This window comes from Equus caballus, chromosome X (assembly GCF_041296265.1).
Source record: "Equus caballus isolate H_3958 breed thoroughbred chromosome X, TB-T2T, whole genome shotgun sequence".
Lineage (NCBI taxonomy): Eukaryota > Metazoa > Chordata > Mammalia > Perissodactyla > Equidae > Equus > Equus caballus.
Window position 1 is genome coordinate 129,103,304 of NC_091715.1, and position 25,596 is coordinate 129,128,899.

At 43.7% G+C, this 25,596-nt stretch overlaps 1 protein-coding gene across 1 annotated transcript; it reads right to left on the bottom strand.

The window, feature by feature from the left end:
• Positions 1 to 2,342: 2,342 nt before the first annotated feature.
• LOC100057543 (zinc finger protein 449) lies at positions 2,343 to 3,637 on the bottom strand. Its single transcript, XM_070257153.1, has 2 exons — positions 3,507 to 3,637; positions 2,343 to 3,296 (listed from the first exon to the last, which is right to left on the bottom strand). The coding sequence occupies exons 1-2, from the start codon at positions 3,635 to 3,637 to the stop codon at positions 2,477 to 2,479; spliced, it is 951 nt and encodes a 316-aa protein (XP_070113254.1). The 3' UTR covers positions 2,343 to 2,476.
• Positions 3,638 to 25,596: the final 21,959 nt, after the last annotated feature.

Consider the following 25,596-nt stretch of genomic DNA (forward strand, 5'->3'; position numbering starts at 1 on the left):
TGGAAGGGACTGGATATTCTTTCAATCCAGAGGCTTTCAGTTCACATAACAGAAATCCAACTAAAACTAGTTTATGAAAGCTGGCTTACAAAATAGAACCTTATTTCAGAGAGTTGGCCTCAGGTACTATTGGGTCAGTAACTCAGTGTTGTCCTATTTTCCAGGCTTGCATCTACCCATCTTTAAGTTTCCCTTTATGCACCACTATGGAGCCTTTGCAGATTCTTTAGCTCTGCTCCCATATTAACCTATACATACCTGTGTGTTGCTATACTTACCACCTTGCTGTATAATTATTTGCTTAATTTTCAGTCTTCTCTTACTAAACTCTGATTTTCCTGAGGACTAGGACTCTGCCATCCCCAGTACCTGTCATGTTATCTAGAATTAATAGGCCCCTAAAGATTATTAAATGAATGAATTACCATGGACAGGAGACAGTCTAGGAGAGAGTGAACAGGATGACAGGATTGAAAGTTCTCGTGAGTTTAAATGGGTGACCGTGGACCTGAAGGCCAAGAAAACAGGGAAGTGAGGCTAAGAGGGCCCTCATTCCCTTTTTATGAGCTGTTCCTCAAGTCTCCCAATCCCAGGTGCTCAGGACCCAGATCTGGCTGTCACACTCCCCATATCCAGTCAGTCATTGGGGCCTGTGTATTCTGCCTCCTAATTCCTCTCGAATCCTTCCCTTCTGTTTCATCTGCACAACACTCCCCTTATCTCAGCCCACTTGCTCTCTCCTCACTGGTCTTCCTGTCTCCTATCTCGTTCCCCTAATCCCCATCTAGGAGTCAGAGTGAACTTTCTGAAATGCACATCTCACTAGTACTTCTCAATAGAGTCTATGGCTCCCCACTGACTGCAAGATGAGGTTCCAACTCCATCAGGTGGATAACTAGACCCTCCATTTACTGGCCTCTGCCCATCACTCTAGCTTTCCCTGCAGCCACTCTGTGCTCCTCTCCTCAGAACTTTGTATGAGATGTCCATTCCGCCTGCAATGCCATTCATAACATACTTGCTGGACTCCATTAACAGGCTGGTAAAAATGTTTTCTTACCATCTCAATTTTTGCTAAGACCCAAAGGCTGAGGACAAAATAGCAAGTAGCAAGTACTTTCCCATTCTAAAGTTATCATGACCCTTACCTCATACCATTTGTAAAAGAAATCAAATCCAGGTGAAATATGATCTCAATGTAAGGTAAAATAATACAACTTTAAAATGAAAATGTAGAAAATATGTTCACGATCTTGGGGTAGACAAAAATTTCTTCATCAGGATTCAAACAGAACTAATAATAAAGGGGAAAATGATAAATGGGACTATGTTACAACTGGGAACTTCTCATCTGGGGATACCAATAAGTGAGTGCAACCACAAGCCGGGGAGTGGGAGAAGACATTTGTAGTACATTTGGGCAGTATTTAGAGAGGGTGAATAGATGTAAACCCTATGACCCAACCACTCCACCGCTAGGGTGTGCCCTACTGATGGGACCCTTCTCTATGGTCTTAGGACATAAGTCTTCATGAAAATCTAAATGAACTTCAAAGTAGAAATAGAAGGAACCTCCTCTATTAACGAAAAGGTGTTATAACCAAAAATTGACAGGAAAATATCGACATTGTCCAAATCTTGGGGCAGAGAGGAAATAAAATGAAAACTGCAATAACAAGGAATCACCAAATCATAAATAAGAACAATTGTATAAAATTTGGAGAATGTGACCAAAGCTAGACTTAAAGATCACAACATTCAACGTTTTCATCATTTCAAAGAACAAAGAAGAAAATACCATATTTATTGGAAGTTCATTCTGGGTAAGGCCTCCATGTTAATGTGTTTAAGCATAGCAATGGCTGCACAGGAGACAGTGATTCTGACACGTGGTGTAAGCGGGGGTCAAGGGAAGTGCTCCTTGTCCCCATTAGGGCAGCATCTGCATGGTGCTCCAACAACTAGTCAGTGGGAATGAAACAGGAAAAGCACACCCATTTCCTTGGGAATACAGTATCGCATAGATACAGGTCATCTGGGCACAACCCTGTTGACTGGGATACTGACCCGAGATCTGAAGGGAATGCCAGCATTTTTATGCTTCTTACTTACACCTGTGCTGCAGTCGGCTTGGGACAAAGACATTTCCATCGTAATGATTAAATAAGGCTTGCCGAGACAGAAAAAAAATGAAATCCAGAATGATGGCCAGAGTCAGTGAATACTCTAGAATTTACAGGCCTTGGAAGATGGGTTTTAAACCAGTAAAACATACAGCTGTTGTAATGAATGAACTCAAACAAAATGTTCTTTCCAGACAGCTCAGAGCAGGCGGAGGCTTTTGGGAATTCGTGTTGATTTGTGTCAGAGCTGATTCCCTCAACAAACTCTCAGAGAGCTCTTCTCTGAAGTGAGCGGCTTGGTGCATCCGAAGGCCGGCATCCTTTATGAAGCTTGGAGGACAATGACTACGCTTCTACGGCCTCTGTTCTGCATGGATTCTTAAATGAAAAGCAAGGCTTGATCTCTGCCTATAGCTTTTCCCACAATACTCGCATATAAACGGCCTCTCTTCAGTGTGTGTTCTCTGGTGCAAAGTAAGATCTGTCTGTCGACTAAAACTCTTCCCACAACTGTGACACCTGTGGGGTTTTCCACCTGTGTGGGCTTTCAGGTGTCTTATTAAACTTGTTCGATTACAAAAACTCTTCCTACACTCCGCGCAGCGGTATGTTTCTTGCTGAGAATAGGCTTTCTGGTGCAATTTAAGGTGTGAGCCCTGGGTGAATCGCTTGTTACACACGGGACATTCATAGGGTGTCTCCCCCGTGTGGATTCGCTGATGCCTGGAGAGGTCTGACCTACGAAGGAATCCTTTGCCACATTCGAGGCACTTGTGAGGGAGCTCTCCCAAATGAATTTTCAGGTGCCCATTAAGGAGCTTCTTGTTAGCAAAACGTTTCCCACAGTGCGTGCATTGGTGTGGTTTCTCTCCGGGACGGTTTGGCTCCTGGGCTCCAGGGCTGAGAGGGTCTCCCTGGTTGGAGCTCTCAGCTGTCCCTCCTAGAGCAGGCTTCTGCTCAGGGACAGGCAGTGTGCAGTCTCTGGGTAGATGCTCTGCAGGGTTTCCCAAGTGATTTTCTAGCTGTTCAGAGTATTCGGGTAAACTGGGACCAAGCAGTGCATTTCCATCTAAAGAAACAGAAAATGGACACACACTCTCCAGCTGTTTCTGCTTGACATATTTTCTCTCCCAACAGCAAACTTGAGAGAAGGACCAGAAATTGCAGATGTCACTGAATGGAGACAAAAGGGACTAAAAAGAGCTAAACTCAACAGCTAGCCGGAAGACAGAAACTCCCAAGGGGCATCCGAAACCTCTTTACCCTGGGATCGAGGTGAATTTTTCTTTTCTTTCTTCCCGAGCATCCGCTGAACTCTCACCTACCTATCTCGGGGTCAAGTAATTGTTGCTTCACTTCCTTGGGATCCTGTATTGTCTTCACCCATGGCTCTTGTCCCTGCTCTTCTGGGGACCTCTGCTCAGCCTTTGATCGTGGGTGTTCTGGCCATAGGAGAGATGGGGGGAAGGACAGTTTGAGTCATCACAGGTTTCCTTCTCGAGTCCAGGCGGCATTTTTTTTTATTTTTTGAGGAAGATTGGCCCTGAGCTAACATCCATGCCCACACTCCTCTATTTAATATGTGGGATGTCTGCCACAGTGTGGCTTGACAAGTGGTGTAGGTCCGCGTCCGTGCCCAGGATCCGAACCAGCAAAGCCCAGGTGGCCGAAGCAGAGTGCGCGAACTTAACCACTATGCCACTCAGACGGCCCCCCAGGTGACTTTTCTGGACACATTGCCTCTCTGTACCTATCTACTTCCTTCTCGGTTAGGACTGCCTCTCCAGGAGCCTCTGACAAGTGGTTTGTTTTGGTTTGGTTTTCAGGATCAGAAGAAAACCAAATGAGGGCGGGGGAGGATCCCAGTGTGCTCAGTTCAAAGCTATTCTCTTCCAATCTATGGAAGGAGAGTGCATCGATTCTGGGGTGAAGTCGATGCCCTGAAGGAGTTCCACATCGGTCTTGAGAATGGAATTATTTAGGTGAGAGCCAGAACATGAAGTCGATCTTCCTAAAGTGCCGGCACATGAAAACTGAGAAACACCCTCTTACTGACCACCAGGTGAAGAAAGAGAGAGGCCCGGGGGAAATAGGAAACTGCTTACTGGAATAATTTCACTTGGACATATTCAAATTAGAATGGTAACGGAATTAGGTTGGCAACAAGCAAAAATAACTTGAGAAAAAACAAACTCTAGATGTCTGTTTCAGCTGAAGGCTGGAAGTGGATTCTCTCAAAATTAACCCAACCAGCCATCCAGCAGTGCTTCTCAAGGCCAGTCTAAGGACAACCAGGAGAAGTTTCCACACTCCCTGTCGCCCTGTGTCCTACCACCCCTCTCCTCAGTAAGACCCCATGTAATTTACATCCTCTTTCCCTGTCCCTTCCTCAGCTCTGGCCAAGTTGATGGGTCTGCCGGAAAACGTGGGTTGGAAGTGGCTCATTTGAGATAGAAATGCAGGATGATGTTTAAATATTAGCATTAAGTAACATGACATTAGCAAGTTAGTTTGGCTAATGTTAATTCGAAGGAAAATTTACATTTCAGAAAATTATATCAAGGCACAGGAAATTGACTAAAATACCTTATTTCTTATTTTGATGGATAAACGGCCATATATTTTCAGACAAACAGAATTTAGAATAAAAAGCTGTTTAAATTCCCATTTTGTTTATGCTTGGGTTTCAAAGCTAAGGTTGGGATGAGAGGGTAATGAGACCAAAGTCAAATAAACTGGAGGTCCTGGATCCAAGGAAAGCTGTTATCAAGTTCAAGTGGAGCCAACCGAAGGGTGAGGGATGGGGAGTGGCACAGCCTTAGGGAGGAAGAATCCAGAAGGCCCAGGACAACCCCACAAGAGAGACAAGGAAAACAGTCCAGAACGGCAGGAAGTGTTCATATGGCGGTTCCCATCCTGTATGTAGATTGTAGACTGGAAACTCTGAAGGCTGCAGATTTCCTTGGGGTCACTCTGAAACCACCCCAGACACCTGCTCCTTGGGGGGAAGAGAGCTAAAGACATGAGTAGTCAAGGACTGAGAGCGGCCCGGGAGGCAGAATCAGTCACCCACAAGAACGAAGGCCAGGAGTATCGTTACTAGGCAGCTGTGTCTCGTGGACTTGCCATCAGTCCAGCTGCTCCTTTCTGTGCAGCACCAAATCAAAGGCCTGAGAACTTCCACCTCAGTTCCCCAGCCTGGCATAGTGCCCCTTGGTGCCCGCTTTCAAAGAGGCTGGCCCAAACTTGAGCTTCCTCCTGGATGTTAACGTCACACACTTCCCATCTACCACCGCCACCCACCCCGTTGTCCTGTGTAACGCTCAGATCCTTGTGCCTCAGTGCACTTGGCCTCTGCTCCTGGACTCTCAAAGCCCTGCTCCTAGCACTATGACCAGTTGGCATTCCCCAACCTATGCTCACGGCCCATGTCAGCTAAGGCCTCTAACCATTCCCCTTTGCCCCATCTCCCACCCTCCTGACCTCAATTCCCATCTCTACTCTTACACATTCCAGAAAACAGCTTCATCAATGCTGAATGAACTTGACGCTTATGAAAAAGGTCTTCCCAGATAGCAGCCCTCCTTCTGTCTGCCAACATGGGGAAAACAGCCATGGCGCTCATCACAAGTCAAAGCGTAAGCCATTTAAGGTACCCAGGGTGAGTGAAGGGGAGAAGAAACGATCACTTTCATAAGCTGTGGTGGGAAGGTAAACTGGTACAATAATTTTGGAGGACAGTGGACCATAGCTATTAAAGTTTTTAATGCACAAGCCCACTAACCAATCATTCCTGTTCTAGAAACGTGTCCTGCTCACGCATGCTCATAGAAGGATGCTCGCTGTGTGTTTTATAGCTTGGCTCCAGGGTTTTGGTCAACGCTGAATGGCAGCCAGAAGTCATGCCTCTAGGCCTGCCTCTGTTGGCAGGACTCTTCTCTGTACCCTCAACAACAGCCAGTCTGTTGCCACAGCAACCACCAGAGAGGTTGTTCTAGAAATGAGCCTAACCGTATGAACAAGCCCTCTTTTTTTGGCCCGTAGGTTGTTCTTTCTCCACCGCAGGCAAGACTTCCTAGCTCAGAAGCCAGCCAGTGCCAAACTCAATTCTCACACATCCCATTATTTAAAAATTAGCCCCCAGAAGCAGCTTTATAGCCATTTAGAGCCCACCTGCTTTGCAAATCCCAGAAAACTGCACCCCACACCTGCTAGCCATTGAAAAGATGGAGCCTTGTGGTTATATGTCCCCCAACCACTGCTGCCCTTTGGAATTCTCTGACCCATAGCCTCCCTGGCATGCTACTGGGCTGCGACATCACCTAGACAGGTAAAGCCCTCTGAGCCTTCACTCCCTGGGGAGTCCCCTACAAGCAAACCTGACAATGAGTTGCCCAGCAAAGCTTATGCGTGCTACTGCCACCTCCTGGTAATATCTTTTCCCTTGATCAGCCCCCAGATCCCTCAGACCCTCTACAAGTGGTAAGGAGGACGGCATTTTGGTAACCAGGCGGTAGGTATGGGACCGCCCAGTCAGTAGGACAAAGCATATTATATCACTTTAAACAGTGATCAGAAAGGGGCAGTTTCCTCTCGTCCTAATTGGAATATTTTGCTTGTTTAATTCATTCTCTCTCTCCCTTGTTAAATCCACTGGCTGTGGAGAAACCTTGGGGCTGAAGAATGACACAGACAAGCACAGATCTAGGCCCAGCGGCCTCTGCTGCGTCTTTTGGTCTAACTACCAAGATCCCAAACTCTTTTCTTACCTGCTCCTCTTGTATCTCAGGTTCTGTCTGTAAGAATTCTACCAGTGCCAAAATGATTTCTTTATTTTGTAGGCCGAATGGCCTCACCCAGGTCTCTATCTCCATGGGCAGAATGGTTAGGAATTGCTCCAACACTAGCAGCTCCAGGATTTGCTCCTTCGAACGCATCTTTGGCTTCAGCCACTGACAGCAGAGCTCCCAGAGTTTGTTGAAAGCTTCGTGGGGCCCGGCTGCTTCTTTGTACTGGAACTGCTGGAAGCGCTGGCGGAAGACTTCACAGTCAGTATCATACTCTTGAAACACCGAGCCCTGATTCAGGGAGGCCTGGATGGCACACCCCAGGGCCACCGCCATCGCCCCTTCCAGCAGTGTACACCTTATCCCGAGCCTGAAGTCTCAGATTGCAACTGGTTTCTTTGTGTAATTGTGGGGCAGGGAGCCACCTACAGCAGAGGACAGGGCAAAAGGAGAGAGGAGAGGCAGCAGTGGTTACCAGAGGGCATACGTAGCTCTCTCAATTGCTCACTTTTCACCAAAGCCCTAAAGCTGCAGATTGTCAAGTTGGTGGGGGGTTTGAGAGTCTGATCAAAGCCGTGGACGCCCTTCCTGGAAAAACCAAAAGATTCAGAAAATGTCCAAGCCCATCCACGGACCCTCCAGCACTGCGCTGTCCAATATGGTAGCCACTAGACCCACGTGGACCTGGTTAAAATAAAAATTCCGCTCCTACGCACGTTTCCAGCGCTCGACAGCCCGCAGGGCAGAGGGTTCTGTGGGCAGCTCTGCTCTAGAACTTACCCCCCCCCCACCCCCCCCCCGACCCAGCAGGGCTGAGAAGCCCCGCCCCTAAGGAGGACCCAGAACGCTGGGCAGGCCCGCAGCCCCACGCCCAGTCTAAGCCGGGCTGGCCTGTGTTTCTGAATACAGGCAGGCGCAGAAGAAGCGGAGCAGCAACACTCATAACCCCGGTGAATAAGCCTGGACGTCCATCTAGCCTTGAGGAACCCTGAGTCTCCTTCACCCACGGCCCCTCAGCCAGAGCCACGCCTGGCAAAGGCGCAAATCCTCAACCCCTCCTTGTTCTCCCCTCGAGGTGTGCGCAGTTCAGCCGACATCACCGTGCCCCTCATCCTGCTGTAGCCTCCCAAGGGGCTTTCTCAGGAGAAAAATCCGCGGCAGCAGGGCGCGCCACCAGGAATGTGGTCTGCGTCAGTAACGAAGGACACTTCTCAGGTTCATCAGGCCGGGAGCAGGCGCTGCTCTAAGCCTCCTCGTCTACTAGATCATGGAGCCCTCGCCCCGTGGTAGGAGGTGGGCACTAGCATCATGCCCGGAATACAGAGGAGGGCGCAGAGGGGTGAGGCTTAGGAGGACTGGCTCACTTGTCCCAGGTCACAGAGCAAATGCCAGAGGGACGTGGTGACAAGGCCAGACTCCATAGATTCCTGCCATGCCCATGTCTACAAACATCCAAGCGTTCTTAGCACAATCTCTGAGGTCACAGAGCCAGTCACAGACATGTCTCCAGACGAGGCCCTGCCTACATGCTATGGGGCCTCTCTCCCTGTATTTGTCCACCCGGCTCATGTTCCTGTCCACTTTCCTGGGGGCGGGGGGGATCAAGAAAAAAATACTCAGGACGCTTCCCATTGAGTCATCCCAAATGGACACTGTCCCCCTACCACCCTTTCTCTTTACGGTAGCCAGGACTTTAGCTGCAGACCAATGGAGGTGTGGTAACCTGCTAGCTGTGTGACCCTGACACCCAGGGCTTCTGTCCGTCACATGAGAATAATCATAGCATCTATTTCACAAAATTTCCTGTGGCGCAGCCCATCGTCTGCAGAGAGGACAGCAGTGTGCCTGGCACGGAGGAAGCGCTCAAGAAAGGTCATTGCTCCTGGGGACTCATTCCTAGGCAGCTTCTCTTCCCCCCTCCCAGGCAGCTGACCGTCGCTGGAGGGCAGCCAGGAACCGTGTGGCTTTTGCCTGTCACCCTCCCTTAACCCCTCCTGCCTCACAGCTGGGCAGCCCTCCCCCCACTGACCCCAACCTTCCACCACGCCTCCCGGGGAGTCGACCTGATCCTCCGGGTTTCCCTCCGTGGGCCCTTCCAGATGAAAACTTCACTCCACCCCGGGCTGGTGGCTTCTCCCCAAACCCTCCTGAATGAAGCCGCGCTCCCAGGGCCCGTGGATAAGGAGCTGTGTGAAAAGAGGGCACTCGGGGAGAGGCAAGGGGGACGAGCCCCTGAAAGCTCTCAAAGACAGTGTGAAATCGGATGCCAGGGGTGCGGGTGCGGCCCCATCGCGCCCCTGGGTGAAGATAGTCCGCCCGAGGGGCTGCTCCCAGGTCCCGGTGACCCCGGGAAGGCCTGGCTGGGTCGCAGGGAGAAGCAGCGGGGGCCCGGGACGGACATTGGCCTGCTGCCCGTCGTTCCTCCCCGCGCCCGCGCCCCTTGGAGGGACAGACGCGCTGCCGGTTGCTCCCGCTCGCGCAGGCAGCCCGCATCAGGGCAGCAGGCGGCCAGTTGCGGTGGCTTCGGGTACGAAGGGCGCCCCTGCCTGCGCGCGGGGCTCTTGGATGCACCCGGAACGCGCTTCCTCCATTCCCGCGCCCGCGAAAGGACCAGGCTCAGCGCGCATCTGTCCTCCCTGCGCCTGCTGCTTGATCACCGATGGAGGCGGCCAGTTCCCACGACCCTGGCCACGGCTGGAGCCCCTCCGCCCGCGCCCCCGCCCCAGGGACCGACAGCGGCCCCCGCCGGGCTCCTATCCCGCTCGCCGCACGGTCAGCGCTGGAGGTGGCCCGTCCCAGGGAGCCCCGCTGCCCGCGCCCACGGGCCTCGGTGCCCCCCGACGCGCAGACTCACCACCCACCGCCTCCGAGCTCAGTTCTGGAACTGAGGTCCGGAATCGCCTTGACCTCAGCAAGGCGAGACCCGCAGGGTCCTGCTCCAAGTACAGTTTCAGCCTGAGGCCAAGAGGTGCAGGGGGTGGGTGCATCTCTTGTTGATCTCCTAAAACCCAGGTCAGGATTCCCTGCCTTCTGTGAGGGGAGACTTTCTTGGGAGAGCTTGTTAAAAATTTAGATTTCTGCGCCACACCTCGACACCCTGAGGCGTTGGCTCTGTTTTGGGCTCCAATAAGGGCATTTTAGTAAGTGTTCCTGGGGATCTGACTGGTCAACTGTGGCTGCGAAATATGCATTCTTCGCTCTTTGGGAGTTGATGCCTTATGAGACATGAGAGACCTCAAACTTGGTAGAAATAGTGGGTCAGATAGAATGATAAAATTATTAAAATGTCTCAACCGTTTAAACCCAAATAAGTTGCCATATGCCCCAGCAATTCCACCCATTAGTATATATCCAAAACACTTAGAAACATATGTCCACGTAAGCAATTGCACACAAATATTCATTCCATGTTTATTCATAATAGCCAAACAAAGGAAACAACACATATGTCCATCAATTGATTGCTGGATAAACAAATGTTGTATATCCATATAACGGAGGAGTATCAGTCGTACACCAGAAGCACTGATACATTCTACAACCTAGATGAATCTTGAAAACATTATGCTACCTAAAAGAAGCCAGTCACAAAGTACTAAACACCGTATGACTCCATGGATATGAAATGTCAAGAATAAGCAAATCCATAGAGCCAGAACTGAGACTAGTGGTTACCGTGGCTGCTGGTGTTGGGGATAAAGGTGATGATTTCTAATGGGAGTCTGTTTTCTTTTTGCAAGTGATAAAAAAAGTCCTGGAATATGTAGTGATGTTGGTTGTAGAGCTTTATGAATATACTAAAAAATCACAAAATTTTACATCTTTAAGAGTGATGTTTATGGTATGTTAGTTTTGTCTCTAAATGAATAAAGTTCCCTGGATCTTAACTGCTCCAGTTTCAAAAATTATTTCTGCTATTTCAATATATCCTGCTTTAGACTGGAAAGTTCTGCTTTCTTCCTGATCATCTTAGATTATCTCACAGGTGCTTTAGGCATCACTAAGAAGATTTGCTTGGCCTATTAATACCAGGTCAGCAGCTCCAGGGGCCCACAGTTCCGTGTGTAACTTTTATCCCATGGCCCCATCATTGTTCCATACACTCATTTGTCTCAGCGACCAGAGGCTGGCTGTGAGTCAGCTGCCTTCAGGGTCCTTACAGTGCTTGCTGGCCTTGGCGAGAGCCCAATAAACATCTTTCTGGTTCAACCTGAGAATTTCACACATCTGCTGTTTGTACTGTAAATACCCCGTGGGGTCCATCCATTTTCATAAAATATGGTAGGCTTGGATATCATTGTATTAACACACTCCAGTGAACTCAGTATTGACAGCTATTACAAAAAACCAAAAGGATAGAGTCCTCTATGAAATGTAAAACACATGGGCCAATTGAACAGTGGGTAGGTTCAACCAACCAGAGCTCGTAGACGCCTTGATTCCTGGCCAGTCACACACAAGGTTTTTTGTCCATCCAGGCATCGGAACTCAGTAACTGACCTATAGGATGGTCAGCACAGTCCTTTTTGAGCCTCACAGATCAGCAGAAAAAGTGACACCCATGGTTCCTGACTAATAATAAAATAACGTATTAGTCTCTCACAGGGAGGCAGTCTGGTCTAAGGGTGAGTAGAAAGGGATCAGGAGTTTGATTGATCCAGATTTGAATTCTGGCTCTGGGCAAATAACTTGATAAAAATAATAAAACTAAAAAGTTCTCATTTGTTGACTCATATGGGGAAGCCATTCTGGTTAATCCTGATTTGGCCTAAAACTTGTTTTTCCCAGAGCAGCCTGACTTATGCCCTGCCAAATATGCATTGTACATCTGCCTCAGACATTTTCCCAAAGCAAAGAATGCACTCTTTAAAGATAGGGACGAATGTTTCCCTTTCTCTGGTACCAATACCAGTATTTCTTTGAAGATAAGCTTTTCTTCCCAGAAAGCCAAAGCCAAGTTGACCTGCTGTGTATGTACTAAAGTGTAGCAAACCATCTCTTTGTGACTGTGGGAAAAAAATTGTGTTCCTGTCCTGCTCGATTATGATCTTTGTTCTGAAATGGTATATAGCCATGCTTCTCCAGAGTGCTTTCTTCCCTGGGAAAGAGAACACTTTCAGGATAGTCCTCAGCATTGGTTCAATAGATATCAATAAATATCACTCTATCTTTCTTATCTATAGATTGGTTATTGATTATTTGTGTTGACATTTCTTGGTGTAGTTGTCAGTATTTCAGAGAGACCCACCTGAGACCACCTGGAATTTACTTTGAATTGGTGCTTGGTGCAGTCCAGGCCCACTGAGTCCCGCCAGCTTCACTGCACTCTTCAGGTGCCTCAGTGAGTTCTTCTGAAATCCGGACCTCCCTGCTTAAGTTGACTGTCCTGATATTTATTTGAGCTGTTTCAGGTCTTAAGGCTAGCTGTCTGAACGGAATACTGGTACATTTCCTAGGTAAGAGGAAGCTAGGGGGGCATTTCCTAAGCAAACAGAACCTAGGGAGCATTTCCTAGGCAAGAGAAACCTAAGAGGAAATTTCCTAGGTAAGGGGGCCTAGGGGAAACTTTGGAGTGAACTGGGCTGGCTGTCTTTTTAATTTGGCTTTAATTGGAAAGGAATTGTGCGTATAAAGTCTGAACAAACTGTTTGATAGTAAAATGAGAGACTGAATTTGTTCAGCTCTGAAGAGAAGGGATACCAGTTCCTTCCAGTCATAAGGCATTCTCAGGCGACTGAGAACCTAGTGGAAGTGTCTGAGGTTGAGCCTCATGACATGCAGTGGTCTGATAGGGAATTCCATCATGATCGTTCACTTTAAATAAAGGTTTATGCAGAGGTGCACACATAAGGATTGGCCGTCCACCACTCCGAGCCCTCGTAGTAATCTTAGACTACTGGAGAGAGAAACCAAGACATATAAGAGAGAGTTCATGACCTTTTAGGAAGCAGCACACTTCTGACCCACTACATTGTTCTTAGAAATTGTTCAGACTTTAGAGAAAAACGAAACTAAAAGAAAATGGGAAACCATGATTCTAAAGCCAGCCAGCTCCTGGACAGACAGCCACCCACTGGAACTCTGGCTGGCTTCATGTACAATACATGGAACCAATACTTGCAAGCACCTAACAAAATGAGAAGGCTTAACCAAAGATGACTTGAGTCATAAATGGCCAAAACGGGGAACATTCGACCTATCAAAATTAGTTTACTTGCACACACAATTGGAAAAAGATGGCTATGAAATTAAACAAATATAATGAGAAGCGTATTATAATTGGTATTTACAAGCTTCAAAGTATAGTAATGACAAAATGACATATTTACAGGAAACTAACCAAAATTTGGTAGAGACTGTGGCTAAATTAGAGAAAAAGAAAAATTCATAGGATGCCCTGCCTCCCTCACATTTTCCACCACCTCTGCCACCACTTTCAGTATCTCAGAGCTCATCGCCTCCCCCTCCACCTCTTTCTTCTCCTTCAGCACCTCCTCCCCTACCTCCTTCTTCGGCACCTTTGTATCCTTCACTTTCTGAACTTCTGTGCCCCAGCTTGTCTACTTTGCCTCCTCCTCTACTCTTAGAGAAAACAGTAAGTAAATCCCAGGGAACCAATACTGAAAGTAAATCTCAGGAAACAAATACTGGAAGTCCTAAGGCCACTGCAGATCCTTTTAAAGAGAAACCTACTGGGAGAGGTGAGCCTACACTTGTCTATACTCCCTGGACTAGAACTGAACTTAAGAATTTAACTAAATATTTCCCAGACCCTTTACAAGATCCCTTAGGGTTTACTTGGGTATTTGATCCAACTGTTAAAACATGTGAACCAGGATACTCAGATTTATATCAGCTTGTGCATTTGCTAGTATCCAAAAGTAAAACTAAAGATTGGCTAAAGAAGGCAAATTGGAAAGCACCCATGGAAGATTTTCATAAACGTGAGTTTGCTGACCTTCAGAAGTGCAGGGAAATTGCTCTTAACTTGTACCAAGCCACTCCCAGAATTTTTCCTAAGAAAATAGATCGACCAAGGTCCGTCAATATAAACAGAGGCCTGGAGAAACTATGTTTGATTATTTTGAAAAACTTGAAAAAAACCTGCAAACAATATTCTGGGATGGCTCCTGAGAGTGTTATGCATCATCAAAATGATCCAATTTTAAATCCTATCTTTTTGGAAAGATTAGGTGAAAAATTAGCAAGGCTAATCAAAAGACATGTATTGAATTGGGATGCATTACACACTAGTGCACTTGTCGCTATTGTGAATAAACTCTCTAAAACCTTACAAAAGAAAGAAAAAGAGAGAGCTACTATGATTATGAGTGTACAACTGCAACAGCTTATTGGCTCAATTAAGATGCTTTTTTCAAATCTGACTAGAAGTGAAATGACCACACTTGTTTCTATTGCAAAAAGCCTGGTCAGGGACCAGCCTGGTGGCATAGTGGTTAAGTTCCTACACTTTGCTTTGGCAGCCCAGGGTTCACTGGTTCAGATCCTGGGTGCGGACCTACACACCACTCACTCATCAAGCCATGCTGTGGTGGCATCCCACATAGAAGAACTAGAAGGACTTACAACTAGAATATGTATCTATGTACTGGGACTTTAGGGAGGAAAAAAAGAGGAAGATTGGCAAGAGATGTTTGCTCAGGGCCAATCTTCTTAAAAAAAAAAAAGCCTGGTCATTTCTAACTCAATTGCTATAAGCTTAAATGGGATTTCGAATAAGCAAAGTTAAAAAGGAATAGGGATGCTTCAAAGATTAGGAGAGGGAATTTCTCCTCCTCCTCACTAATACCTTAGGGAAAATTGAAATAACTATCAGAGGGGAAACTTCAAATGCCCTTCTAGATCACAGGGCTACATTATCAGTTCTTAACCCTACCCTTGTTGGTTTCCCTCTCCCTTGGAGTACACAATCGCCTCAAGTGGTAGGGGTTTCTAATTTACCAATGCAAGTCTTTAAATCTGAGCCAATAACCTTTCAATTAGGAACCATCACAAGGAAACATGTTTCTCCTGGTAAAGTGTGCTCCAATTTGTTGGATTGCACAAGACCTCCTAGAAGCAAATAATGCTCATATTGCCTTTTCACGAAAGGGTGAAATGCTTCTAGATTTAGAAACTTTGGATGCTGACCAAAATTTAATTACTGAAAAACTGATGGGTATAAACTCAGTGACTCAAAGAGACCAAGAAAAATTTGATGACCTGTTATTGCAAGTGCCTAAAGAACTTTGGTCATCACCTTCTTCAAATATTGAAAAGATTAAATTGGCTACTCTTATTAAGGTGACTGTTGACAACTCTAAGCCTCTACCTAATATTCAGCAATATCCACTTAAACCAGAGACATTAAATGGGATAAGACCTATTGTTCAAGAATTTCTTGAGAGGATACTTGTAATTCCTTGTACCAGTCCATGTAATATAGCTATTTTAGCAGTAAAAAAAAATTAATGGAAAAGTCTGGAGATTTGTTCAAGATCTGAAAGCTATAAATAATATTGTGATTCCTCGACATCTTGTGGTCCCAAATCCACATACTCTTCTCTCAGTCATTCCAACTAACAGCTGCTATTCTTCAGTAATTGACTTATGCAGCACCTTCTTTAGCATTCCAGTAGAAAAAGACAGTTAATATCTCTCTGCCTTTATGTGGGAAGATCACCAGTATACCTGGACAGTTACACCACAGGGCTATACTGAAAGCCCTACTTACTTTTCTCAAATACTCAAGGCTGATTTAACTAATGTAGATTTTCATAATGACTCTTCTTTAATTCAATATGTAGATGACTTGCTCTTGTGCTCAAAAACTTAATTAGACTCTCAAAGTGATACAACCTATCTGCTACAACAACTGGCATCTAAGGGACATAAAGTATCCAAGGATAAACTACAATTTTGGTTGCCTTTTGTGAAATATCTAAGGCACATAATATCTAAAGATGGACTGTTGATTGATTCTGCATGGATTAGAGGAATTTTGGCTTTTTCTTTCCCTCAAACAAAAAAACAATTGAGGGGCTTTCTAGGACTAACTAAATTTTGCACGAAATGGGTGCCTAACTTTCCACTTATCAAACTTTACATGCATTACTCAAGTCTGACCAGCCTGACCTGATTGAATGGATGACAGAAAGAGAGAAGGCAGTAAGTAACTTAAAGTCCATCTTGGCTCAGGTACCAGCTTTAGGACACTCTAATTACAGCTGGCCATCTTTCTTCGTTCTGCACAAAGATAAAGGAAAGGCTTCAGGTTTTTTTAACTCAAAAACGTGGTGATGAACATCAACCTATAAGATGTTATAGTCAGCAATTAAATTCAGTAGCAAAAGGACTTCCACCATGTATGAGGGCTATCTCAGCAACAGCTGTCTTGTATAAAGCTACTGAAGAAATGGTGGCAGGGGTCTCCTTTGAATATTTATGTCCCACACTCAGTTGAATCTCTTCTACTCACACTCAGCATTACTCTGTAAGCTGATTAGCCTCTTATGAACTTCTGTTGCTTTCTGCACCTTAGCCCAATGTATTAATCTTAATCCTGCAACTTTGCTTCCAGCACCACAGGAGGGAAAAGACCACAACTGTATTTTCATAACAGATTACCTTCTTCCTCCTAGGAATGACTTACAAGAGACTCTTATTGATAACACTGATCTAATTTGGTTTACAGATGGGTCTTACTTAAAGGATGAGCAAGGACATTACTGGGCAGGATATACAATAACATCTTCAGTGGACGTAATTCAGAGTCCTTATTTACCAGAAATAAAGTCAGCACAGCAAGCTGAATTAATTGCTTTAGCTCACGTTTGTCAATTGGCTAAAGACTAGGTGGCAAATATTTATACTGGCAGCCATTATGCTTTTGGAGTGGCATACGATTTTGGAATGCTATGGAAACATCAGGGTTTTTAAATCTCTTCAGGGCAACCTATAAAAAATGGAAAAGAAGGTGCAGAATTATTAAATGCTATACCACTGCCAAAACAATTGGCAATTATTAAAATACCAGGGCATTCCAAATCTGACCACTTTGGAAGCTAAAGGAAATCAACTTGTGGATGCAGCTGCTAAGCAGGCAGCTTATCCTGTCCAGCCCTGAAAATGCCCACTGCCATTTTTCACCTCCTAGCAAAAGCTACCTCCTGGCTCTGGGAAAAGCTCCTGACAAGCTTTTCCATTTGAACATATATCATGGGAGAGTAGCAGTGTTGCTGGTATGGGAAAATGGGAGGGTATTCTATAGTGGGAAGTGTTGCTGCCACCACCCTTTTCAGAGTTGAGCATTTCTTTTAAATAGCCCTCTTTGTCAATTTGTTATTGTGGTAAATGGAGGAATGCAGTGTGTCAAATTTCTTATAATAAGTAATTTAGTTTGAAAATATCTAAGTATCTTATCCCTGGCACTCATCTCTAACTTTCTGTTCTAGTGGAAGACTTTTGGCAAAATCAAATATCAGTGTGAGTGCATCTGTAATATTTTTTACTTGCTTTCTTCTGACAGTAACCAGGAATTTTTTAAATCCTCAGAGCAAGTGTTCAAAGTGTAAACACTCTCCTTTATCCACCTCTGATCTAGTTCACCAATAGGTTAGTCAACCTACAATTTGCATCATTCTGTCATTTGTAGATGAAGACATTCTGTGTATCATGCTTTTAATGACTAGACTTTTGGTTATTTCCTGAGGAAAAATGTAAATATCTTGCTATTATTTAGAGAGTATAAGCACCTGGCCATGATGTCACTCTGCTGAAGATGGCAAGACTTGGTCTGGATCCATAGAGGACTAGATGCTGCAGTTTGATTCTATATCCTAGCTTGCAAAAAGTGACATATTCAAAAGTACTTAAATGATCAAAATCTAAAAAACAAACAAATAAAAAACAGCAAAATCTCCCAAATCTCTAAGCTGAAGAGTTCATGAGAAGTACAGAAATTTTAAACCATGATGAGCAAATAATGACAGCTAACAGATAAGAGAAGAAAATGACCTCCTTAGAAACATCATCATTTTTAACCATTCTTACAATAATTTATTTAGGAAGAGAGCACTGATGGATGCTAAAGTCATTAGGTGAAAGATCATAGGAAAATAAAGTATTTACACACTCTCAGACTACTTACTTATTATATAGAGGAAATTCTCCATTAATTACAATGGAGCTATCTTGAGACACTTTAATGTTTAACTTCAGTCTAATAATTAAGAAAAAAATCAGACAAGAGAGGACACGCCAGCATCATGGCAGAGTGAGCTCCCCGGGACTCTCTCCCCTTCAAATTACAACCAAAAGACGCAAGCGCATTCCAACAAAAAAATCCTAATAGCACAGAAATCGTCAGAGACCCACAGCAGCCAAATGACGGAGGGTGGAGAGGCTGGAGACCCCTCTGAGGAGCTGGACTGGGGTAAGACAGAACTTCGCTCCCTCCCCTAGAGACTGGGATTGCTGCCACGGGAGGCTCCATTATGGAAGGAGCAGGGGAGGGGCCGCCCGTCTGGGGTATCATCCAGGACTCCCACAGACTCTTGCAGTGGAAACCCTCTAACTGCGGAAAGCTTTTGCGTGGGGGGAACCCCATCAAGCCAAGGCCCCAGGAAACCAGAGAACAGAGCTGATCAGAATCCAGATCTGCCCAGGAGAGAAAGTGCCCCTCCTCCTCCAACCCGCACTGTGCACCATCATCACAGCTGAAGGTGGAGGGCTCAGAACGCACGGCTCTCTACCTCCCCATCTAGTGACGACAGGCTGTAACTGCAACTGAATAATGGCATCATGCACAAAAACCGTTCCTCTACCATCCAGCAATTTATAAAAGCTCCAGTCCAAAAGGAAAACAATAAAAATACAGAAGTACGTCCTGAGGACTTGAAAATAGGTAAACTAAGTGACAATGAATTCAGAATAGCTATCATCAAAAAACTCAATGAGGTAAAGGGAAATATAGAAAAACAAGTCAATGAGTTCTGGAGTTACTTCACAAAAGAGATTGAAACTATAAAGAAGAATCAATCAGAAGTACTAGAGGTGAAAAATACAATGGATCAGATAAAACAGAATATGGATTCCCTGAATGCCCATGTAGACACCATAGAGGAGAAAATTAGCATAATCGAACATAGACAAGTTGAATGGCTACAGACAGAGGAAGAAAGAGAACTAGGAATAAAAACACTGAAGAAAACCTCAGAGAAATAGCTGACTCAATGAGAAAATGCAACTTAAGAAGCATCGGTATTCCTGAGGGCATGGAAAAGGAAAATGGAGCAGAAAGTGTGCTCAACAAAATAACAGCAGAGAACTTCCCAAATCTAGTGATTGAGAGAGAAATGTGTGTGGAGGAAGCTTTCAGATCTCCTAGATTTGTCAATGTAAAAAGACATACTGCAAGGCATATAGTAGTAAAAATGGCAAAAATGAATGACAAAGAAAGAATACGCAGGGCAGCAAGGCAGAAGAAAACAACCTACAAAGGAACCCCCCATCAGACTTTCAGTGGATTTCTCCACAGAAACCTTACAAGCTAGGAGAGATTGGAATGACATATCCAAAACTTTAAAGGATAAAAATCTTCAGCCAAGAATACTCTATCCAGCAAAAATATCCTTCAGATATGAGGGAGAAATTAAATCTTTTCCAGACAAACAAAAGCTAAGGGACTTCATAGCCATAAGACCTCCACTACAAGAAATCCTCAAAAAGGTCCTCATACCTGAAAAAAGGAAAAAAGGGAGAAAGGGGTCACAAAAAACAGAGTAGGGAGACAAATAGATAGAATCAGAATAGGATAGCAAATATTCAACTATAGCATTAGGATAAAGGGAAGGAAAGCAAAGGCAATCTTATCACTCTAACCACAAACTCACAACACAAGTTGGAATAAGAGATGAAAATAATAATTTAGGAGGGGGGGAGGAAAGGGACTGAATCAATTTAGGCTAAGGAAGTAAGAGACCACCAGAAAATGGACTATGTTATGCACGAGATTCTGAATGCACAAACTTCAAGATAGCCACTAAACTAAAAAACAGAACAGAGACACAAAACATAAATAAGGAAAAAGCTAAGAAACCCAGCATAAGAAATTGCAGAAGTGAATGGGTAGGCTAAAACACACAAGACAAGAAACAAAGGAAATGCAGGAAAACCAGAAAACAAGTAACAGAATGACAGCATTAAGCCCTCATGCATCAATAATTGCCCTCAATGTAAACGGATTGAACTCTCCAATAAAAAGACACAGAGTGGCAAGATGGATTAAAGAACAAGATCCAACAATTTGTGACCTCCAGGAAACAAACGTCAGCTACAAAGACAAACACAGGCTCAAAGTGAAGGCATGGAAGGCAATACGCCAAGCTAATAGCAAAGAAAAGAAAGCAGGTGTCACAAAACTTATATCAGACAAAACAGACTTCAAGATAAGGCAGGTAAAGAGAGATACAGAGGGCCAATATATAATGATCAAAGGGACACTTCATCAAGAAGAAATAATGCTTATAAATATCTATGCACCCAACACAGGAGCACCAAAGTTCATAAAGCAACTATTAACAAACCTAAAAGAAGATATCAAAAATAACACAATAATTGTAGGGGACCTCAACACCCCACTAACAGCAATGGACAGATCATCCAGACAGAAAATCAACAAAGAAAGAGTGGAGCTAAACGAAAAGCTAAAACAATTGGACTTAATAGACATACATAGAACACTTCATCCAAAAACACCAGAATACTCATTCTTCTCAAGCATGCATGGAACATTCTCAAGGATAGACCATATGTTGGGAAACAAGACAAGCCTCTACGAATTTTAAAAAATTGAGATAATAACAAGCATCTTCTCCAGTCATAATGTTATAAAGCTAGAAATTAATTAGAAAAAAATTAGAATTAGAAAAAGAAAAAAGCTGAGAAAGGCACAAAGAGGTGGAGGCTAAACGACATGCTATTGAACAAGCAATGGGTCATTGAAGAAATCAAAGAAGAAATAAAAAAAATACCCGGATTCAAATGAAAATAATAACATGCCATGCCAACTCATATAGGATACAGCAAAACCTGTATTAAGAGGAAAATTCATCGCAGTACAGGCACATCTTAACAAACAAGAAAAATCCCAAATAAGCAATCTTAAACTACACCTAACTGAATTAGAGAAAGAAGAACAAACAAAGCCCAAAGTCAGCAGAAGGAGAGAAATAATAAAAATCAGAGCAGAAATAAATGCCACTGAAACAAAAAAGGCAGTATAAAGGATCAATGAAACAAAAAGCTGGTTCTTTGAGAAGATAAATAAAATTGACAAACCCCTAGCCAGACTTACAAAGAAAAAAAGAGAGAAAGCTCAAATAAACAAAATCAGAAATGAAAGAGGAGAAATAACAACAGACTCCACAGAAATACAACAGATTATAAAAGAATACTATGAAAAACTATATGCCAACAAAATGGATAACCTAGAGGAAATGGATAAATTCTTGGATTCCTACAATCTCCCAAAGCTTAGTCAAGAAGAAGCAGACAATTTGAACAGACCAATCAAAAGGAAAGAGATTGAAACAGCAATCAAAAGCAACCCAAAGAATAAAACCCAGGACCAGATGGCTTTCCTGGGGAATTATTCCAAACTCTCAGCTTTTCAAGCTATTCCAAAACCTAGGGAGGATGGAACACTTCCTAACACATTCTACGAGGCCAACATCACACTGATACCAAAGCCTGACAAGGACAGCACGAAAAAGGAGAACTATAGGCCAATATCGCTGATGAACATAGATGCAAAAATACTCAATAAAATTTTGGCAACCAGAATTCAGCAATTCATCAAAAGGATCATACATCATGATCAACTGGGATTCATACCAGGGACACAGGTGTGGTTCAACATCTGCAAATCAATCAACATGATACATCACATCAACAAATTGAGGAAGAAAAACCACGTGATCATCTCAATAGATGCAGAGAAAGCACTTGACAAGATCCAACAGCCATTTATGGTAAAAACTCTGAACAAAATGGGCATAGAAGGAAACTACCTCAACATAATAAAGCCCATATATGACAAACCCACAGCCAACATCATACTCAATGGGCAAAAACTGAGCGCCATCCCCCTGAAAACAGGAATGAGACAAGAATGCCCTCTATCACCACTCTTATTTAACATAGTACTGGAGGTTTGGGCCAGAGCAATTAGGCAAGGAAAAGGAATAAAAGGAATCCAAATGGGGAGGGAAGAAGTGAAACTCTCGCTGTTTGCAGATAACATGATCTTATATATACAAAACCCCAAAGAATCCATTGGAAAACTTAGAAATAATCAACAACTACAGCAAAGTTGCAGGGTATAAGATCAATTTACATAAATCAGTAGCATTTCTATACTCTAATAACGAACTAACAGAAAAAGAACTCAAGGACACAATACCATGCACAATCGCAACAAAAAGAATAAAATACCTCAGGGTGAATTTAACTAAGGACGTGAAGGACCTATACAACGAAAAATACAAGGCTTTTCTGAAAGAAATGGATGACGACATATAGAGATGGAAAGACTTTCCATGAACATGGATTGGAAGAATAAACATAGTTAAAATGTCCATTCTACCTAAAGCAATCTACAGATTCAACACAATCCCAATCAGAATCAATCCCAATGACATTCTTTACAGAAATAGAACAAAGAATCCTAAAATTCACTTGGGGCAACAAAAGACCCCAAATTGCTAAAGCAATCCTGAGAAAAAAGAACAAAGCTGGAGGCATCACAATCCATGACTTCAAAACATACTACAAAGCTACAGTAATCAAAACAGCATGGTACTGGTACAAAAACAGGTGCACAGATCAATGGAACAGAATTGAAACCCCAGAAATAAAACCACACATCCACAGACTGCTAATCTTTGATAAAGGAGCTGAGGGCATACAATGGAGAAAAGAAAGTCTTTTCAAGAAATGGTGCTGGGAAAAACTGGAAAGCCACATGTAAAAGAATGAAAATTGACCATTCTTTTTCACCATTCACCAAAATAAACTCAAAATGGATCAAAGACCTAAAGGTAAGACCTGAAACCATAAGGCTTCTAGAAGAAAATGTAGGCAGTACACTCTTTGACATCAGTATTAAAAGGATCTTTTCGGACACCATGTCTTCTCAGACAAGGGAAACAATAGAAAGAATAAACAAATGGGACTTCATCAGACTAAGGAGCTTCTTCGAGGCAAAGGAAAACAGGATTGAAACAAAAAAACAACCCACTAACTGGGAAAAAATATTTGCAAGTCATACATCCGACAAAGGGTTAATATCCATAATATATAAAGAACTTACACAACTCAACAACAAAAAATCAAACAACCCGATCAAAAAATGGGCAGCAGGTATGAACAGACATTTCTCCAAAGAAGATATACAGATGGCCAATAGGCACATGAAAAAATATTCATCATCGCTGATCATGAGGGAAATGCAAAGCAAAACTACACTAAGATATCACCTTACACCCATTAGAATGACAAAAATAACCAAAACAAACAGTAACAAATGTTGGAGAGGTTGTGGAGAAAAAGGAGCCCTCATTCACTGCTGGTGGGAATGCAAACTGGTGCAGCCACTATGGAAAACAGTATGGAGATTCTTCAAAAAATTAAGAATAGAACTACCATATGACCCAGCTATCCCTTTATCCCAGATATCCTTTGGGTATCTGTCCAAAGAGCTTGAAGTCAGCAATTCCAAAAGTCCGACGCACCTCTATGTTCACTGCAGCATTATTTACAATAGCCAAGATGTGGAAGCAACCTAAGTGCCCATCCACAGATCATTGGATAAAGAAGATGTGGTATATATACAATGGAATACTACTCAGCCGTAAAAAAGAAAAAATCGTCCCATTTGCAACAACACAGATGGACCTTGAGGGAATTAAGTGAAATAAGCCAGACAGAGAAGTATAATCTCTGTATGACTCCACTCATGTGAGGAATTTAAAAATGCAAAGAGAACAGATTAGTGGCTACTGGGGGAAAGGTGGGGGGCAGGGTGGGCACAAAGGGTGAAGTGGTGCACCTACAACATGACTGACAAACAATAATGTACAACTGAAATTTCACAAGATTGTAACCTATCATTAACTCGGTAAAAATTAAATTAAAAAAAAAGAAAAAGAAAAAATCAGACAAATCTAAATTCAGAGGTGTTCTGCTTGGAATGAACTTTTCAAAAATGTCACTATCTTGTAAGAAAAAATAATGGAGAAGTATAGATATTTTCTAGGTGAAATTAGACTATGGAGACACGACAAGGAAATGTGTTGTACAATCTTTGATTAGAAATGAGACACAAAGGATGGTATTGGAGCAATTAGGGAATTTTCATTATAGACTGAAAGTAGAATTGTAACTATGAAAAAGTATGTCTGTGTAAGAGAGACAGAATGAGAGAGAGGATCAAATATAATAAAATTGAAACAATTGCTGAGTCTAGGTAAATGGGATATGGGTGTTCATTGTACTATTCCCTCAACTTTTCTGTAGGGTTGAAAGCTTTAAAACCTAAAAGTTGGAGGAAAAATCAGGAAATGCCAAAAGACAGATGCAGGTAACTGAGGTAGAAGTCAGCTCACCCCACATACAACTTCCATTAGCTTCGGAGCCACCTTGGGACTCTGCAGTGGGCTATAAACTCTGGAGGATGACTCATGCCCTTTTCAAAACTGTTTCTCCAGCATTCTGGCACGGTTTCCAGAATATATGTCAGGTGAGGTGAATGTGCCTAGAAGAGTGCCTTCTTTCCAGGATATGCTCCCAGGGAGCAAGGATAGAGTTTGCTGTAGGGGCAAACAAACCAAGTGATGTTCTCAGGCATGGTGTCTTGAGGCCTTTGGATTTCTGGAAGAACCAGGTGACTGGAACTGCATCAGCATAGATGCCACCCACGATGGAACTTGAGTGTCTTTGGCTGGAGATTGTCCCCTGGCAGTGCCCTTTCTGAGCCTCAACTGCCTTCTTTGGTAGGGAAGAACAGAGCTTGCAGGGATGTCTCTGTTGTCCTTTTTCCTCCTTCAATTCATTGGCCCATGAAGCCCCAAGTTGGCTAGAGGGGCTGATGCTCTTCATGGTCCCATCCAGTAAGGGGCCAGGTTTTCTGTTACCACTCCTTATACTTATTTCGATGGATTGCTTTAACCACTCTTCAAATGTTGAACCAGGCTTGCACCCTTGATTTATGTTCTTGACATCTGTGAGGCAAGAAATTCTCAAAGTTCTTTATCCCAATGTCAGCAACCTTGGATAAGGACTTTCTGTTGCTGCCATTGGCTGGATCAGACCTTGGGCAATGGCCAAAGAGTCTGTAATAATTTGCAGATTCAGGAAATTATTGGCAAGGGCATCCAGTGTTAAGACAACTGCCTGAAATTCAATCATTTGTGCAGATCCTTGAGTCTCATCCTTTTTAGAGGCTTCTTGGTCAAGCTCCACCACATATGATGGTGGAGATGAGGTCTAAAAACTCCCTTTGCTTTACAGTCAGTTCATTCCAAGGGCCTCTCCATTAAGTCAAGGGTTCCAGGAGAGGAATGACCTACTTCAGCACTACAGCATCTGGCAAGAGAGTAAGGGCAAAGAAAGATACATTTTCCTGA

What these genes read in the sequence shown, in the direction of transcription:
- LOC100057543 (XM_070257153.1), bottom strand. Translation starts at nt 3,637, where the DNA reads ATGCCGCCTGGACTCGAGAAGGAAACCTGTGATGACTCAAACTGTCCT. An exon ending in AGCAGGGACAAGAGCCATGG is followed by an intron (nt 3,297 to 3,506) that starts GTGAAGACAATA and finishes GTCTCCATTCAG; the next exon opens with TGACATCTGCAATTTCTGGT.